This window comes from Bos grunniens, chromosome 19 (assembly GCF_055505025.1).
Source record: "Bos grunniens cultivar Pamir isolate PY7600 chromosome 19, Bosgru_T2T1.0, whole genome shotgun sequence".
Taxonomy (NCBI): domain Eukaryota; kingdom Metazoa; phylum Chordata; class Mammalia; order Artiodactyla; family Bovidae; genus Bos; species Bos grunniens.
In genome coordinates this window covers 14430487-14449456 of record NC_141183.1, presented here as the reverse complement: position 1 = coordinate 14449456, position 18970 = coordinate 14430487, and the positions used below count along the sequence as shown (strand labels likewise).

Below are 18970 nucleotides of genomic sequence, written 5' to 3'. Positions count from 1 at the left end.
GTAAAAGACACTTGCTTCTTGGAAGGAAAGTTATGACCAACCTAGACAGCATATTCAAAAGCAGAGACATTACTTTGCCAACAAAGGTTTGTCTAGTCAAGGCTATGGTTTTTCCTGTGGTCATGTATGGATGTGAGAGTTGGACTGTGCAGAAGGCTGAGCGCCGAAGAACTGATGCTTTTGAACTGTGGTGTTGGAGAAGACTCTTGAGAGTCCCTTGGACTGCAAGGAGATCCAACCAGTCCATTCTGAAGGAGATCAGCCCTGGGATTTCTTTGGAAGGAATGATGCTAAAGCTGAAACTTCAGTACTTTGGCCACCTCATGCGAAGAGTTGACTCATTGGAAAAGACTCTGATGCTGAGAGGGATTGGGGGCAGGAGGAGAAGGGGACGACAGAGGATGAAATGGCTGGATGGCATCACTGACTCCATGGACGTGAGTCTGAGTGAACTCTGGGAGTTGGTGATGGACAGGGAGGCCTGGTGTGCTGCAATTCATGGGGTCGCAAAGAGTCAGACATGACTGAGCGACTGAATTGAACTGAACTGAAGTTCTCATCAATGCAATATGAAAGTTTTACAAATATTTGAGAGGAAGAGGCAAAATACCACTACTTCAAAATTTTACAGTTTTCTCCTGAGAAAACCCAAGGGAATCTATGGCAAACAGTTTGAAATATTTTTGTATATATACAAATTGGGACATAAGCAGTAAATATCGATATATATCAGTGTATATATATATATATATGATCAGGTATAATCAGTACCCTTTCTATACACCTACCAAAACCAGTTAGAAAATATAAAGGAAAAAAGATCTTTTTATATTACCCAGGAGATGGTTAGCGCTTAGGTGAAGAAAATGATAATATTCTAACAGAGAGAAGAGGTTAAAAAATGAGGAGATATTCGATTTTCATGACTACAAAGATAATACATGACAGTTGCCAATTCCTTTACAAATCTATGTATTTAGTGGAATTTTAATTTAATGCAAATTGTGTTGGTTATTTATTTATTTTTTTTTGGCCACACTGTGAGTCATGCAGAATCTTAGTTCCCAGATTAAGGATCAAACCTGTGACCTCTGCAGTAGAAACATGGGGTCTTAACTGCTGGATTGCCAGAGAAATCCCAGGGTCATTTTTTTTTTTTTCAATTTAGCAGAATAACCTTGAAGTTCACTTGGGAAAAAGAAAAACTATAACAGTCAAAACAATTTTTGAAAATAGAGCTATATTATAAGATCATTATAATAATGTCCCATTGTAGGCACCAAAATAAACAGATGAAATAACAGAGAAGAAAGTCCAGAAAGAGACCTACATTTATTAGAAGTTAATGATCTTTATATGCTGCACTCAATATACCAGCAAATTTGGAAAACTCAGTAGTGACCACAGGACTGGAAAAGGTCAGTTTTCATTCCAATCCCAAAGAAAGGCAATGCCAAAGAATGTTCAAACTACCACACAATTGCACTCATCTCACACTCTAACAAAGTAATACTCGAAATTCTCCAAGCCAGGTTTCAACGGTATGTGAACTGTGAACTTCCAGATGTTCAAGCTGGTTTTAGAAAAGGCAGAGGAACCAGAAGTCAAATGCCAACATCCACTGGATCATCAAAAAAGCAAAAGAGTTCCAGAAAAACTTTTTCTTTATTGACTATGTCAAAGCCTTTGACTGTGTGGGTCACAACAAGCTGTAAAAAATTCTTAAAGAGATGGGAATACCAGAGCACCTTACCTGCCTCTTGAGAAATCTATATTCAGGTCAAGAAGCAATGGTTAGAACCACAATGGACTGGTTTCAAGTTGGGAAAGGAGTACGTCAAAGCTGTATGTTGTCACCCTGTTTATTTAACTTCTATGCAGAGTACATCATGCGAAATGCCGGGCTGGATGAAGCACAAACTAGAATCAAGATTGCCGGGACCATCATTATGGCATAAAGCAAAGAACTAAAGATCCTCTTGGTGAAAGTGAAAGAGAGTGAAAAAGTTGGCTTAAAGTTCAACATTCAGAAAACAAAGATCATGGCATCCGGTCCTATCACTTCATGGCAAATAGATGGGGAAACAATGGAAACAGTGACAGGCTTTATTTTCTTAGGCTCCAAAATCACTGCAGATGGGGACTGCAGCCACGAAATTAAAAGACACTTGCTCCTTGGAAGAAAAGCTATGACCAACCTGGACCTTATATTAAAAAGCAGAGACATTACTTTGCCGACAAAGGTCCATCTAGAAAAGATCTTCATGACCCAAATAATCACAATGGTGTGATCACTCACCTAGAACCAGACATCCTGGAATTCGAAGTCAAGTTGGCCTTAGGAAGCATCACTACGAACAAAGCTAGTGGAGATGATGGAGTTCCAGTTGAGCTATTTCAAATCCTGAAAGATGATGCTGTGAAAGTGCTGCACTCAACATGCCAGCAAATTTGGATAACTCAGCAGTGACCATGGGACTGGAAAAGGTCAGTTTTCATTCCAATCCCAAAGAAAGGCAATGCCAAAGAATGCTCAAACTACCACACAATCGCACTCATCTCACACGCTAGTGAAGTAATGCTCAGAATTCTCCAAGCCAGGCTTCAACAGTACGTGAACGGTGAACTTGCAGATGTTCAAGCTGGTTTTAGAAAAGGCAGAGGAACCAGAGATCAAATTGCCAACATCTGCTGGATCATTGGAAAAGCAAGAGAGTTCCAGAAAAACATCTATTTCTTCTTTATTGACTATGTCAAAGCCTTTTACTGTGTGGATCACAACAGACTGTGGAAAATTCCTCAAGAGATGGGAATATCAGACCACCTGACCTGCCTCCTGAGAAATCTGTTTGCAGGTCAAGAAGCAACAGTTAGAACTGGACATGGAAAGACAGACTGGTACAAAATAGGGAAAGGAGTATGTCAAGACTGTATACTGTCACCGTGCTTATTTAACTTATATGCAGAGTACATCATGAGAAACACTGGGCTGGTTGAAGCACAAGCTGGAATCAACAATGGTGGGAGAAATATCAAAAACCTCAGATATGCAGATGACACTTTCAGCCTTATGGCAGAAAGTGAAGAAGAACTAAAGAGCCTCTTGATGAAAGTGAAAGAGGAGAGTGAAGAAGTTGGCTTACAACTCAACATGCACAAAAGGAAGATGATGGCATCTGGTCCCATCACTTCATGGAAAATAGATGGGGAAACAGTGGAAACAGTGACAGACTTTATATTTTGGGGCTCCAAAATCACTGCAGATGGTGACTGCAGCCATGAAAGTAAAAGATGCTTACTCCTTGGAAGGAAAGTTGTAACCAACCTAGACGGCATATTAAAAAGCAGAGACATTACTTTGCCGACAAAGGTCCATCTAGTCAAAGCTATGGTTTTTCCAGTAGTCAGGTATGGATGTGAGAGTTGGACTATAAAGAAAGCTGAGCACCGAAGAATTGATGGTTTTGAACTGTGGTTTTGGAGAAGACTCTTGAGAGTCCCTTGGACTGCAGAGAGATCCAACCAGTCCGTCGTAAAGGAAATCAGTCCTATTGGAAGGACTGATGTTGAAGCTGAAACTCCAATACTTTGACCACCTGATGCGAAGAGCTGACTCCTTTGTAAAAACCCTGATGCAGGAGGAGAAGGGGATGACAAAGGATGAGATGGTTGGATGGCATCACTGACTCAATGAACATCAGTTTGAGTAAACTCCGGGTGTTAGTGATGGACACGGAAGCCTGGTGTGCTGCAGTCCATGGGGTCGCAAAGCGTTGGACATGACTGAGTGACTGAACTGAACTGAACTAAAATATATATATAATTTTGATTTAAAAAAAGCCTTTCTGAGCAAGATCCAAAAAGACACCAGGGAAATTTAAACAAAAGATTGATGGATTTTACTACAGAAAATTTAAAAGTTCTATGGTCAAAAAAATCAGTGAAAAGCTTAAAATCAAACAAAATTATATGAGGAGATATTTACAATATATATAATGAACAAAGGGTGAAAATTCTGAAGCTATGAACAGTTCTTTAAATCATAAATGAAAGTCTGATCATTCCAATACATAGACAAAGAATATGAACAGGTCATTAACAAAAGAAATCCAAATAGCCAATAAATCTATGAAAAAAAATGTGCAATATTACTAACAAAAAAAATTGTAAACTTTTTTAAAAAGAGAAATCTTAACAAACTGTTCAGAACAGCAAAGATATCAAATAATGATGATTTGGTAAAAAATAATGATAACTGGATATCTCCAGTGTGGAGAAATATTATTACAGAGCTACACTGTGGATGGTCAGTGTAAACTGATACATATCTGGGGAATAATTCAGCAATATGTAGCAAAAATATTGAAATTATCATATTTTTTGACTCAGCAATATAATAGTCTAGGAATTCAGTCATTAAAAATGATCATGGAGGGACAGCCCTGGTCATCCAATAAATAAGACTCTGAGCTTCCAATTTAGGAGGTTCGGGTTTGATCCTTGGTTGGGGAACAAGATCCCACATGCCTTGGGGCATGGCTAAGGAAAAATAAAATAAATGATTATGGAATCTTATATTTATTGAAATGAAAAGACCTTACCATATCATTAAAAAATTTTAAATCATGTCATAAAATATATACATACCATGACCCCATTTTTATAGAAAGAAATATTTACATGTGCACATATATGTAGGAAAAACATCTGGAAATTGACCCATAAAAATATTTAAAAGAAAAAAAATATATATTTAGAGTAGTTTTTTCTAGGCAACAGGACTTAGTTGATTTTTTCTCTTTTTATCTGTTATAGCTAGTTATTCTGCTATGAATATGTACTAATCATATACAATAACCTCAGATATGCAGATGACATCATCCTTATGGCAGAAAGCGAAGAGGAACTAAAGAGCCTCTTGACGAAAGTGAAAAAGGAGAGTGAAAAAGCTGGCTTAAAACTCAACATGCACAAAACGAAGATCATGGCATCTGATCCCATCACTTCATGGCAAATAGATGGGGAAACAATAGAAACAGTGACAGGCTTTATTTTCTTGGGCTCCAAAATCACTAGAGATGACAGCAGCCATGAAACTAAAAGACGCTTGCTCCTTGGAAGAAAAACTATGACCTACCTAGACAGCATATTTAAAGCAGAGACATTACTTTGCCAACAAAGGTCCGTCTAGTCAAGGCTATGGTTTTTCCAGTAGTCATGTATGGATGTGATAGCTGGATTATAAAGAAAGCTGAGTGCCTAAGTGCCGAAGAATTGATGCTTTTGAACTGTGGTGTTGGAGAAGACTCTTTTTTTTTTTTTGGAGAAGACTCTTGAGAGTCCCTTGGACTGCAAGGAGATCCAACCAGTCCATCCTAAAGGAAATCAGTCCCGAATATTCATTGGAAGGACTGATGCTGAAGCCCCAATACTTTGGCCACGTGATGCAAAGAGCCGACTCATTGGAAAAGACCCTGATTTCTGGGAAACATTGAAGGCAGGAGGAGAAGGGAATGACAGAGGATGAGAAGGTTGGATGGCATCACCGACTCGATGGACATGAGTTTGAGCAAGCTCTGGGAGATCATGAAGGACTGGGAAGCCTGGCATGCTGCAGTCCAGGGGATCGCAAAGAGTCGGACACTACTGAGTGACTGAACAGCAATAATATAGATTTTAAAGACTTTTATAAAGGGATGGAAGGCATAACAAAAAAATAACCAATAGATTCTACTATACAAACAGTAATATTTGTCATTTAAGATATGAGAAATTAATAGATAAAACTTCAACACCAAAGAACTCATCCCCCCACCCACTCAGATATTCTTTCTAGTCATTACCTATCCCCAGGATAAGCACAGCCTGACTTTTAACACCATAAATTAACTTTGTCTATTTGTGAGTGTAGAGAAATTAAATGAAATTACACTATAAAGAGTTTTTTTTTTTTTTTTTGGCCATGCATCTTGGCATGTAGCATCTCAGTTCCCCAATCAGAGATGAAACCCAAGCCCCCTGCACTGGAAGCGTAGAGTCTCCACCACTGGGCCACCAGGGAAGTCCTTAGCATATAGCCTTTTGTGTCAGACTCCTTTTACTTGATACCACGTTTATGAGATTCATCTATATTTTGCTTTTGTAGTTGTAGCTCATTTATTTTCATTGCTGTCTAGCACTGAATATGGTTTACAATTCTGTCTCCAAGAGACATCTGGCAATGTCTGGAGACAGTTTAGGTTGTCACAACTGGAGGTGGGGAGGCACTACTGGTATTCAGTAGATAAAGCCAGAGATATTGGTGAAGAATGCACAACAAAGAATTATCTTGCTCAATATGTCAAAAATGGCAGGTGGAGAAATGCTGCTGTACAGTATTTCAGTGGAGAAGGCAATGGCACCCCACTCCAGTACTTTTGCCTAGAAAATCCCATGGACGGAGGAGCCTGGTAGGCTGCCGTCTATGGGGTTGCACAGAGTCGGACACGACTGAAGCGACTTAGCAGCAGCAGTAGCAGCAGCAGTATTTCAGTATGTCTCAATACATTCATTCCTTTGTTAATGGGGCACAGAACGTTTACAACAGCAAAAATTAAAAACAGTCTAAAATGTACAAGTGATGATTTGTCTAAGTGAGAACATATTATGCATTTAGGAGATTGCAAATCTACAAAGAGTGTGTAATATATTTTAATTTGTAAAAAAAAAAAAAAAACATATCTGGCTATGCTGTGCATGTGAGATCTTAGTACCCCAACCTGGGATCAGACTTACAGCCTCCGTCTTGGAAGGGCCAGTCTTAACCTCTGGACCACCAGGGAAGTCCCAATAGTATTTTAATTTTCATCGAATAAAAGCTAAATACAAAGTTGTATACACAACAGGTGAAATAGTAACGTGCCCTTGTCATGGTGTCATGTGAACAACACAGGATCCAAAATAGCGTTCGTCCACTGAAGGCATCTGTGTGAAAATGGTATCTGAGAAAGAGCCTGGAAGGAAAACATGGGATTATTGCAGTGGTTGTTGAGGGTGATGGTAGTAATTCTTGTATCTACTCTTTATTTTCCAAATTTTTCATTACAATAATGGACAGTGATAGGAAAACAAAATAAAGATTTAAAAGCAGCTATTTAGGGAATTCCCTGGCGGTCCAGTGGATAGGACTGGGTGCTTTCACTGCCATAGCCCAGGTTCAACCCCTGGTCAGGGAACTAAGATCCCACGTGCACAGCAGCAGCCAAAAACTAAAATTAAATACATAAAGCAGCTAGTTACCATTGCCTGAGGAATGTTCGTCTATAGTCATCAAGATTCTCAGCAACGTCCCCCATCAGGGTTCCCTCCTAAGAAGCTGCCATGCTTTGGGGCCTGGGTAGACTCACATGCCAGAGAAGGCAATGGCAACCCACTCCAGTACTCTTGCCTGGAAAATCCCATGGACAGAGGAGCCTGGAAGGCTGCAGTCCATGGGGTCGCTAAGAGTTGGACACGACTGAGTGACTTCATTTTCACTTTTTACTTTCATGCATTGGAGAAGGAAATGGCAGTCCACTCCAGTATTCTTGCCTGGAGAATCCCAGGGACGGCAGAGCCTGGTGGGCTGCCGTCTATGGGGTCACACAGAGTCGGACACGACTGAAGCGACTTAGCAGCAGCAGCAACAGACTCACATGCTCTCTTGTACCCCCATGGCTTTGCTTGTGCTGTTGTTTCAGCCTACAATGCCTGCCCTCCTGGGTCTATCTGGTGAAAAGTGTTAGGTGCTCATTATGTCTCTTTTTGACCCCATGGCTCCTTTGTCCATGAGGATTCTCCAGGAAGGAATACTGGAGTGGGTTGCCATTCCCTTCTCCAGGGGATCTTCCCAACCCAGGGATCAAACCCAGGTCACCAGCATTGCAGGCAGATTCTGAGCCACCAGGGAAGCCCTTACCAAATGGGAACCAAAGCAATAGTACTATATTCTTTTTGAAAAATGATGATGGTGGTGGGTATTTCTGGCTTCTAAAACGCCTGGAACATAGTGGGTTTTTTTTTCTTGGCCGTGCCATAAGGCTTGCGGGTTCTCAGCTCCCCAACCAGGGATTGAACCTGGCCCCCAGCAGTGAAAGCACCAAGTCCTAACCAGTGGATGGCCAGGGAATTCCCGTGGTACACGGTGTTTGAAACCGAGTGGTGGGCTGCCATTCAGGTCTGACAGAAACCATCCAGAGTTGGTGCAGACCTCATTAATTAAAGGGCAGATGATCCAGAACAAAACTGCCCTTATTTCAGACAGATGCGTACAAACCTAGGGGGTTCCCATGATTCCTCTCAGATTTGATAATTCTCTATAATAACTCAGGAAAGTGCTATAACTTATGATCATTAGAGAGGATACAGAGCAGTACCAATCAAATGAAGAGATACATAGGGCAAGATCTAGAAAGGTCCCAAATGCATAGCTTTGGGGTTGCCTCTCCATGGAGCAGACTGCGCCGCTCCCTAGCACATCAGCGTGGTCATTGACCAAGAAGCCCCACTGAGTTGTCACTGCATTCAGCAGGCATGATGGATTAAAACACTGACCATCTGATTGAACCCAATCTCCAGCCTCTGCTCCCTGGAGGTCAGGCTGGCTCAAAGTCCCAACCCTCTAATTGCATGGCTGGTGTTTCTGATGGTCATATTCCAGCCCTAAGTTATCAAGGGGCCCTCCAAGAGTCCACTCATTAGCATAAACTCAGGTGTGATCCAGGAAGCTCATGGATAATTAAGACGTTTCCTTCACTTGGGAAATTCCAAGAGTTAGAAGCTCCGTACCAGGAACCTGGCACAAATTCTTTATTATTCAACACACAGTAGATGCTCAACAAATATTTGCAAAGCGGAAAGATACACTCAAAATGCCAGAGACTGGCAGGGGAGAGGAAGGCAATTAGGGTTTTAGATTCTTTCATCTGACACATGGAAGATGGGCATGGAGAGATGGACATTATACACTGTGAGAAACCAATACTTTTAAACATTCCAATCATATAACGAAATCCTTGTACCCTGGTTTATATTACCAACCACCCTGATGATAATTTGGCTTCGCAGGTGACTTGTTTATAGAAAGAAAATGCTAGCCAGGCTGACACGAGACTGCAGGTCTGCCTGAGTCATCTTTTGTAAATTAATAAAGTGGCATTCTGGCTTACATAGTTCAGTCTCTTGGAGCTCTTTGCGCTTTCCACCATGAATATGGCTTCTGCGCCTGCAAGTGGTGTGCTGCCCAAGACCCAGCCTTGGACCCTGGCAAGTTCTTCCAGGCTGGTGCCACCCCAGGAGCCTCCAGGAGACTTCTGGTCAGCTCTCTGCCTCTACATTTCAGGGTGTGGGCTTCAGGGCATTCATTCACAACATTCCTGAAACAGAAGAGTTTCGGGAACACCCCAAATTGGATCTGGGTGACTTGAACATAATCTCAGGCAACTATGTCTGAGATGTGGTTGTAACTGAGAAAGCTTAAGCCTAATTAATTTTATTCCACTTAACTTAAAGAAAGAGTGTGTGGAAGAAAAGAATCTAATGACATCTGTAAATTATAACCCCCAGGAACTTCTCTGGTGGTCCAGTGGCTAAGACTCCAAGCTCCCAATTCAGGGGACTCGGGTTCAATCCCTGGTTGGGAACTAGAGCCCAGATGCTGCAACTAGATATCACACATGCAACTAAAAGATTCCAGATGCCACAGTGAAGATGGGAGATTCCGCACGCTACAACTAAGACCTGGCACACCTGCCCCCTCCCCACCCCCAAAATTGTAAACCCAAAGCACAAAGTTCACAGTGTTTTTTTGATCTTGGCCAGAATCTGGAAACACTGACTCTGATGTACGTAAGACTTGTAGTGATTGAAGAGATATACTCCTTTGGAGGAAACAGAGAATTTGCTCCTCTAAAACTTGAATGAGGAAAGACGAGCCCATCTTCAACTGCAGTTTGATTTAGTTCTCAACAGGGAAACTTCTGATTAATAATTAGACCTCTGACTCACCTTTGCTATATCCTCCCTATTACAAAACAATAAGCAATATTCTGGTTTATACATCTGCTTTTTATGAGTTTGGTTAACATGAGTTGGTTCCACAAATCTGATCTGTTGACAAAAGTGAGTTTCAAACTGAGGAAATTTGAGGACCAGTCTTCAGATACAGTGACCCCCTCCAACATATTGTCAGCCTGTGACCAGACAGGCAACTCCTCCTTAGAGCTCATTTATCTACTCTACCCCTCAATCCACAACACACCTAATCTAGGAACCTGTTCTACAGTATCCCTGAATCATGTTCTCTTTGGACATCCCCAGTGGCCAGGACCTTATTGTTACAACCCTTGAAAGCAGCCCTTTCTTGGAGATCTCAGTTGTTAGAATAGTCTTTCTTAAACCAAAATTAAACCTGTCACTTCATAACTTCTACCTACCAGTTCTTTCCCCAAATATAAAAAGTGTTTTTGTTTGCCTACCCTGCCTATCCTCAGTTCTTCCCAAAGAACTTGACCATGATGGAGTCCAACCCTCTTAGCACCCTACTGTTTTCCTTCTAGCTGTCCATGTCTTTCTTGAAAACATGATATCCACCCCGCCCTGCACCAGTGAATCTGACATTCATTAGCACTATTATTTTTGAGACATAAGATATTAATGCAGCAAAACTTTTTAAACAGCTGCATCTCACTGTTGGCTCACGTGCTTAAGATAAAAATGCCTTCATCTCAACATACTTCCCCTTCCTCTTGGATGTGAAGCTGTTGAAATGAGATACACATCGGGAAAGTTGTGGGTTTACTATAGTGAGCTTACTTCCCTCTTTGGTGAATGCTGTTTCAGTTCAATCTGAGAGATAGGGTTCTTAGCTCAGGATGAATTTACAGAGCCATTCAAGAATTCAGACCCAATGGGACTTCCCTGGTGGTCCAGTAGCTAGGACTCCGAGCTCCCAATACAGGGGGCCCAGGTTCCATCCCTGGTCAGGGAACTAGATCCCACATGCCTCAACTAAAAGAGAACCCACATGTCACAACGAAGATCAAAAGATCCTGTATGCTGCAACTAGATTCAGTGTAGCTAAATAAATATTAAAAAAAAAAAAAAAAGAATTCAGACCAAGTAGTGAGTGAGTTTTTCTTAGAAAGAAAAAACACAAAACCCACCTTTCTTGAGGAGGTGAGCCATCAACAGAGAGCTGAGGAGGATTTTTCACTGTCCCTGGTGGCTGAGAGGTAGAGAGTCCACCTGCAATGCAGGAGACATGGATTTGAGATGCGGGTTCCATCCCTGGGTTGGGAACACTCCCTGAAGAAGGAAATGGCAACCCACTCCAACCCACTCCAGTATTCTTGCCTGGGAAATCTCATGGACACAGGAGCCTGGTGGGCTATATAGTCCATGGGGTTGCAAGAGTCAGGCACGACTTAGTGACTAAACCACCACCACCACCATCCTCTAGCACCTGGTGGCTAAAAGACTTGATGAATCTAGCCAACTAGATACCAATTTCAATTAGGGGAAGGAGGAGAGAGAGAGAAGAAAAGCTATTAATATTTTATGAGGGCGTTTGGGCCTTTCTGATTCTAGAATATAAATATTACATATATAATGTAATCAAACCCAGGATGTAGTGACTTAGTTCATCTCAGAATCCATGACTCATTCTGGGATGAATTTTCTGTCACCTGGAATCTCCTCCCTTCCACAAGCCCAAACTGTCTTAGGCTCTAATTTGCCTATTTGTTGTTGGCTTAATCTAGAAAAATCTCCTTATCACTCATTCTCCCACACGCAGTCCCTCAGCCCCTCAACACCCTTTTTTGGTGTTGCCGCCCTACACGCTCCTCCACCCAGCCCCAGCCCGCAAGCCCACACGGGTTTAAAGTGTCGGATTCGATGTTCTCATTGCCCGCAGATCGCAGGACAGACGTTCCCAGGGACAACTTTGAGAGGCCACGTGCTCTTCCCCCTTAGGAGGTGGGAGAAATCCTTGCAGCTCGGTTTTGTTCCAATGGTCTGTTCAGTGAGTGATTCCCGTTTCCCCAAAGGCTGCCCCTCATTAGCATGAACGGGGGTGGGGGTGTGGAGAAGGGGTGGGGGGAGAGAAAGAGCAAAAGCCCAGGCTCAGTTTTAGAGCCTGGGAACCGTGTCTACAAACATGACAGCTAGAGCTTTCTGGCTCCTCTGTTTGATCGTTGGATCTTCTCCCGAAGCCCCAGTGGCGGAGAGAAAAGGTAAGATCGATGAAACGCTGAGCCCTGGGAGAGGGGCTGGAATCCGGGGGCGAGGTGCGGAGAGCGCGCGACGAAGGGAGGGACGAGAAAGGGGTCAGGGCTGACCAGAGACTCCAGGTCCGTGTTCGTGTTTGAAAGGAGCAAAATGTGTCCCCAAGATCGTGTGTGTCTTGGCAGCCTTTTCGGAATGAAGCCAGTTGTTCAGCTACTGAAATGATCTCGAGCGAGCCTGGCAGGCTGGAGTAAACTTTGCATGTTAAGTAGTTGCTCCATCACAGAGGAGAGAAAGTGTCAAAAGGGGTCGTGGCGCGCCTTTCGGAAGCCTTGCGGGCCGGGCTCGCGGGACGCGGCGGGCGGCGGGCGCCCCAGGAGCTCGGGGTCCGCCCTGCGCCCGGGTCCGCGTCCCGCCGGCGATCTCAGGCGCTGGGTGCGCCCCGCCGCGGCTGGGGGCGGAGGGAGCCGAAATCGGACCTCTCTTCCCTCTCCCTGCAGCCCCAACCAATTGCCTTGGGACACCTGAGTCTTTAAAACACACAAAACATATACACACAGTTTCATGCATGAGATGGAAAATACTGGGAATGAAGAAACAAGAGGTTCTCTGCGGAGAGGTGTTTTTGTTTGGCTTTTATTTAGATGTTCTGTTCCATTCACTATCTCCGGGAAAAATAGCTTCCGCACCTCGCAGGGCAATTTACTTTGGGTTATTTTTCCACATGGAAATTGAGTGACTTCAGTGGCATTTAACCCAAATATCAGACAATCTTTCCCATGACAACAGATGGTGATATCAATGGGGAAGCAGTTGTGAGGTCAACAGTTGACAGTCAGGAATTGGATATCCACCAGAACTTTATTCAGCTGTGTATGGGCAACGTTGAACATAATGAGTCAGAATCAACCTCTCTGCAAAAACATGAACTGTAACCGGCGATTATTGCTGGCTGAAAGCTGATTTTAAGGGAGATTGTCAATTTGGCAAGATAAATCACTTGAAATGAAGATTGTCAATTTGGCAAGATAAATTACTTTAAATGAAGTGTTGCAAGAACTGCAAAGGGGGCAGGCCAAGCATTTCGATGCCAGAGGAGAGAAATACTGAAAACCAGCCGTTAACACAATAGAAAAAATAAAGACAGGCTCTTGTGCCCGCCTGGAGGGCACCGGGACCCAGGCAAAAGGGGGAGGTGATATTGTGTAACTGGGCATGGAAAGTTGCCCAGCTTCTAAGCTGGCTGAAGTTTGCTCACAACCTGCCTGCAGAGCTGGGGGAAAATCACTAATAATTTCAAAAATTTGTTTTCATGCCATGCCATTTAGGAGCTTTTTCTCTACCACGAAAATGATGCGGGGCGGGGGGAGGGGGACATGTAAGGGATGTGTGTCACACTTAACCGGGGGCTTCTGCCTCCCAGCCACGCTTTAAACGTCTTTCTAAGCTGTGGTTTACTAATAAGCGGTGTCCAAGAAGCCAGATAAAAATCCACTCACAAATGCTCGATTCTGCGGAGACCAAGATGACAGTGTAAACACGGATGGGAAAACCAAATAGTTCTGTTGTCAGGGGCGCTTAAACAATTAGGAGAACCTGTAATATGAGACCTTTCCCCCTGGGGTTTGCTCTCGGTACTTTCTCAACAAACTGTACATAGCAGAAAGGCGGATGTTTATATATATATTAAAGAAAGGGCAAAAAGAGTTTGTTATTTAACCAGAGTTGTGAGTTGTGTTTAGTCCTAGAACAAATAGGTTGTTGTAATTTTAAAAGCTATTGATTTAGACAGGGTCCTTAACAAAATGAAATTTTCCCATGTGGTGAGAAAAATGTTCTTAGTTGTCCTCATTCTCACAGGGCGAGACCCTCATCTGGGTCTTCCTGTGAGGCCTAGGAAACCCGTGCTCATCAGAAGCTGGGGCGTCTTTCCTCTCCTAATTGGGGGGCGCCTTCCTCCCCCCCTCCGGTTCTCTTCACTTCATTTCCAGGTCCCCGCTCGCAGGTGTATGGCTCTGTTAACATTGTCCATCTCCTCCCTCCCCCGCCCCACGTCAGCCTGTCCTCCGCTCCCCTCCGCAGCCTCATCTCCTTCCTCAGTCTCCCCGGCCTCACCTCGCCTCCCCTCCTCTCGGCCTCTCTCCCTTCTTCTCGGCCTCTCCCCTTCCCCCCTCCCCTTCCCTCCCCTCACAGTCTCCTCTTTGCCCCCCTCCTCTGGACCAGCCCCCTCCCCTGCCCTCTCCTCTCAGCCTCCCCGGCCTCTCCTCCTCTAATGGCCTCCCCGGCCTCTCCTCTTCTCTCCCTACAGCCTCGCCGCCCCACAGCCGGAAGCCCGACCCGGGCGAAGGCCCGAGTGCGGAGATGCCTGGACCCCGGGCGCAGCCAGTCCCCGAGGCCCCGCGGCGGCCGCGCGCGGCCGAAGCCGCTCCCCGTGCCTGGTCAGACCTGAGGCGCCGGAAGCCCCCGCCGCCCGCGGAGAACCGGGCGGGCTTCCGGGAAGCCGCGCGCGCACCCGCCGGCCCGCCGAGCCCGCGTCTGGCGCAGGCCGAGAACCGCGCGTCACCGCGCCGCCAGCCGGCGCTGGGGGATTCCCCGCGGCGCGCGCGCGCCCGGGCCCCGCGCCTCCCCGCAGTGCGGCCTTCCGCGCGCGCCGCCGAGATCCCCGCCGGCCCCGCCCACCCCAACCGGCCGCGCGCCGCCGCGCCGCCCCCGGAACCCGCGCCCGCGCCGCCGCCGCACCTCGGCACGCTGCAGGGGGAGGACGCCGAGCCCGGCGCCGAGCCCTGTGCGCGCGCCTGCAGGGCGGACTTGGACGAGCGCGAGTCCTATTGCGCCAGCGAGTTCGGTGAGTCCCGCCCGCAGCTCCTCCCGGGCCCGGGCGACCGAGCTCAGGCCACGGGGCGAGCGAGCCTTTCCGAGCCAAGAGCGCCGGGCTGTGGCCCGGGGCCCCTAAACCAAACCCTAGAGAAACCCACCCACTCGGTCTTTCAAGACCCAGAGATTTGTAAGAAACCCACTGGGGGGAGAAAAGAGGATGTGAGCGCTATGCATTTCTCCAAACTCTGTTTTTTGAAAGCAGCGTTGAACGGAATCGTGCATGATGTAGACGTCCTCGGCACAGGGATCCGGCTGGTGACTCTCCTGGTGGACCGAGACGGGCTGTACAAGATGAACCGCCTGTACATCACTCCGGACGGGTTTTTCTTCCGAGTCCACATACTAGCCCTAGACTCCTCTAGTTGCAATAAGCCATGTCCAGAGTTTAAGCCAGGTATTGAAACTGACCGAAGGGACCATTTTGAATATGCACTTTATGCCACTTTGTAACGTGTATATGCCACAGTTCGGCCCCTATCGGTCATCTCAGTACCATTTTTTTGGGGGGGCGGGGAAGGGTATTCTAAAATGAATAGAATTTAGACAAGTATCACTTCGGCCACTCTGTGATTTAAATTCCATCAGCGAACACCCCCTCCCGGCTCCTCTGGTTAAGGATGGGAACTGCGCGCGTTGGCACAAAGCAAGTCACTATTTGTTGACAAGTGGAGTGAATGATCGAACACAGTTGCCAGAAGGCATGCCTAAGGGGCTGTTTAAACTGTTTATAGTCGTCTTTGCGGGGGCGGGGGGCGAGTAATGCCTACTCCTACGTCTTTCTAGAAATGTGCTCTGTAAAATCTTGCTGGTACTGTTGTGAGTGGAACCTTTGTTCCTAGTGTTGGCTACTAACAGCCTGAGAATCTGATTGTAAAGGTCACTCAGCTGTTTCCACCTGTTGTCTTGAGATCTGAATGTCTGAGATTCAGCAAGTGCAACAAGATCGTAGATTCAAGCTATAGGCATGTCTTAAAGGTGTTACGTTTTCTTGTTACATGGCACTTGAAAGATAACTATACCTTTATATTTTGGCTTTTTTTTTTTTTTCCTTTTTCAGGCAGCAGGTATATTGTGATGGGCCACATCTACCATAAGAGAAGGCAGCTCCCTACAGCTCTGCTTCAGATCCTGAGAGGGCGCCTTCGCCCAGGAGATGGACTACTCAGGAGCAGCAGCAGCTACGTGAAAAGATTTAACCGAAAAAGGGATGGGCAAGTGCAAGGGGCAATTCACGCCCAGTGCATCTGAAACACACCAGCTGGGCATTTCTGGATCTGAAACTTAAATTCTGCAACAAGACAGGAAAGGCCTTATCATCATATAATGGGATTTTCCTTTAGAAAGGGCACATAGTCCCTTTAGGAACTATTTGAAAGTCCCAACTCTCATCTTGAAGTCACTGTCTTATTTACAAAAGGCTTCTTAAATGGTTATGCTTCTGAGCTCCATGGCGGGGTTATTCAACTGGTGTGCCAGTCTTCACACAAGCTCAGCTCACTGACCTGTCCAGTTAACAGATCACTGCTTCATGTTGTTTATTTTTAATTATTTTAATTTAAATACATTCTTCAGTAGAAATAGTTCACAAAAACATTTGCTTGATCTTAAATATACAATTCCAAGTAGTTTGTATCATGTATCAAACCAGATTTTATACTAAAACCATCACATTTTAAATTCTGTACATAACAGTAAATGCACTAGTCAGACGTATTAAATGTCATTTAGATCACATTTAGATCAAACACTAAAGTTGGAGCCCAAGACAAGTATTGAAGTTTTCCACTTAAAGAGTACCGAAGGTCTTATGTCAAGCAAACAGGTGTTCCTGATGTACCAAAATACAAGATACAGTGTATTTTCCCGCCTCCCAGGTTCTAAAATCCTATGTTTTTTGCCATATTGGCAGCTATCCCAATGCCAAACATATTCTGAGTGTATCTGATGTCATTTTTCTATTAAGACCAAGTATCATGTTTGTGTTTGTAAAGCAGTAAATCTTGCTGTGAAATCAGATCTTGGATGCACCTGGTTTTTTTAGCCTCATTGAGCCCCAGAAGGTTTGGGCAAAAAGCATTTCTCAAACTCACTCCCCAAACCCTGGAACCAGTATTTAATGATGGCTTGCAAGCATGTGAATCGTAAACGTTTTCCAGCTAGCTTGAAAAATATTTAATCACGAACTGAATTTATTATTGATTTTATACCTGAGCCCACAAAGACATTAACTGTTTTTTTTTTCCCCCCAGAAGACCAAGCTGTGCTTTAGTTAATTTGAAACTGTGAACAGAGACACTGATAATCCTTGAAGGTGACTGCCTAAAGAAAAATAACTGCACTGAAGAGAAAAACAGCACATTTGGTTTCCAAGGAGATGCACTGGAGTTCAAGCTATGTCAGTCTGTAATGGCCTCAAAGAGGCATCATGTACACACAGGATGTCAGGACAGCACAGTGACTATACAGCCTAAAACATATCTGCCTGTGATAAGATACTGTTACCTTATTTGTCCCAAATGAGGCAAAAAGTCGAGAGGCTCTGACTATTCTGTGGTAAAGCATTAACTAAAGGATTTTTAGAGAGTTTGCTGAGAATGAGTTTTGCCCAAGCTTATTAAAAATTATCCTAGAATTGCCTCTTGGGAATCCACTGCATTATTACATGAACCATTGACAGATTATAGTATGCAGTGAATGAAGAGCTTCTGGATTAGTTTTCTTTAGGACAGAAATTAAGACAGAAGTAGCACCAGTCACAAAAACCAAAGCTAAACTTGTAAATGTCAAATGGCTAAGTGGTGATCCGGAGAAACATGGTGGGGAAGATTACAATGTGACCAAATAGATGATTAGTTGGATGGTCAGATGTTAGAGTATAAAGGGAAGTATTATAAATAGCTCTGGTTTAAAAGAGAGGGGGGAAAAATCACTTTTATATAAGACTGAGGGTTAGGGTTTGATTAGACTGTTAATAGTTTGAGAGGTTTTGAAATCACACACAAGTCACTTAGAGGTCACATGGTTAATGTGGCAAGCACAAGCATGTCAACTTTTTAAAAACTGCCTTGTTAAAACCAAGGCAATCATTCAAGACCAAGTTTGCAGTGAAAGACAAGTGAGGCTCAGGTGAGGTCGAAAAGTGGTCTGTGTGGGGATATGGACGGGAGGCAGTGAAGAACAGACTGGTAATTCCAGGTTAGGCAAAAAAGTTTACGAAGAATCTCAATATTAGTCAGTACTTTGGACACAATCTTTGAATTTTATGGAAAATTTTAACTTGCAAATTTACTGTAGTTCCGAACCCTTCTGTCCTGTTGATACGATTTTTCTTAGTACCTTGGTTTGTGCTCCAGAGACTAAAGGATCTTGGGCACCATACTCTGTTGCCTTCAAGAGGAACTCAAAACATTCCTCCTTCAATTAAACTGTTGGAGCTCAAGCAGAAAAAAAGTGTTTGTCTTTTGATAGGGAAAGGTTCATAAAACATACACACTTTTGTACTAGCTTTTAACTCTTAAAGACATCACTTGGTACTATTTGTTTTTCTCAAAATAATTTTTAAGGTTCATCAAACACAGGTATTTGCAAACACCTAAAAACTGACCTGGCCCTTCCCAGGTGGCTCAGTGGTAAAGAATCCACCTGCCAAGCAGACGTGGGTTCAATCCCTGGGTTGGGAAGATTCCCTGGAGAAGGAAATGGCAACCCCTCCTAGGATTCTTGCCTAAGATATCCCATGGACAGAGGAGCGTGGGCAGGCATGGGTTCCATGGGGTTGCAAAGTGGTGGACAACCACCACTACCAGAACCTGACTCACTGTCTACAACAGGTAACTTCAATTTCAGGTGG

General features: G+C 44.3%; 1 protein-coding gene across 1 annotated transcript; it reads left to right on the top strand.

Moving 5' to 3' along the window:
- The first annotated feature begins 12094 nt into the window (after positions 1 to 12094).
- C19H17orf58 (chromosome 19 C17orf58 homolog) lies at positions 12095 to 17136 on the top strand. The gene is made up of 4 exons (XM_086356890.1): positions 12095 to 12251; positions 14552 to 15088; positions 15323 to 15514; positions 16178 to 17136. Exons 1-4 carry the CDS (start codon positions 12176 to 12178, stop codon positions 16366 to 16368), a joined length of 996 nt encoding a protein of 331 aa, XP_086213016.1. The 5' UTR covers positions 12095 to 12175; the 3' UTR covers positions 16369 to 17136.
- The last annotated feature ends 1834 nt before the right edge of the window (positions 17137 to 18970 follow it).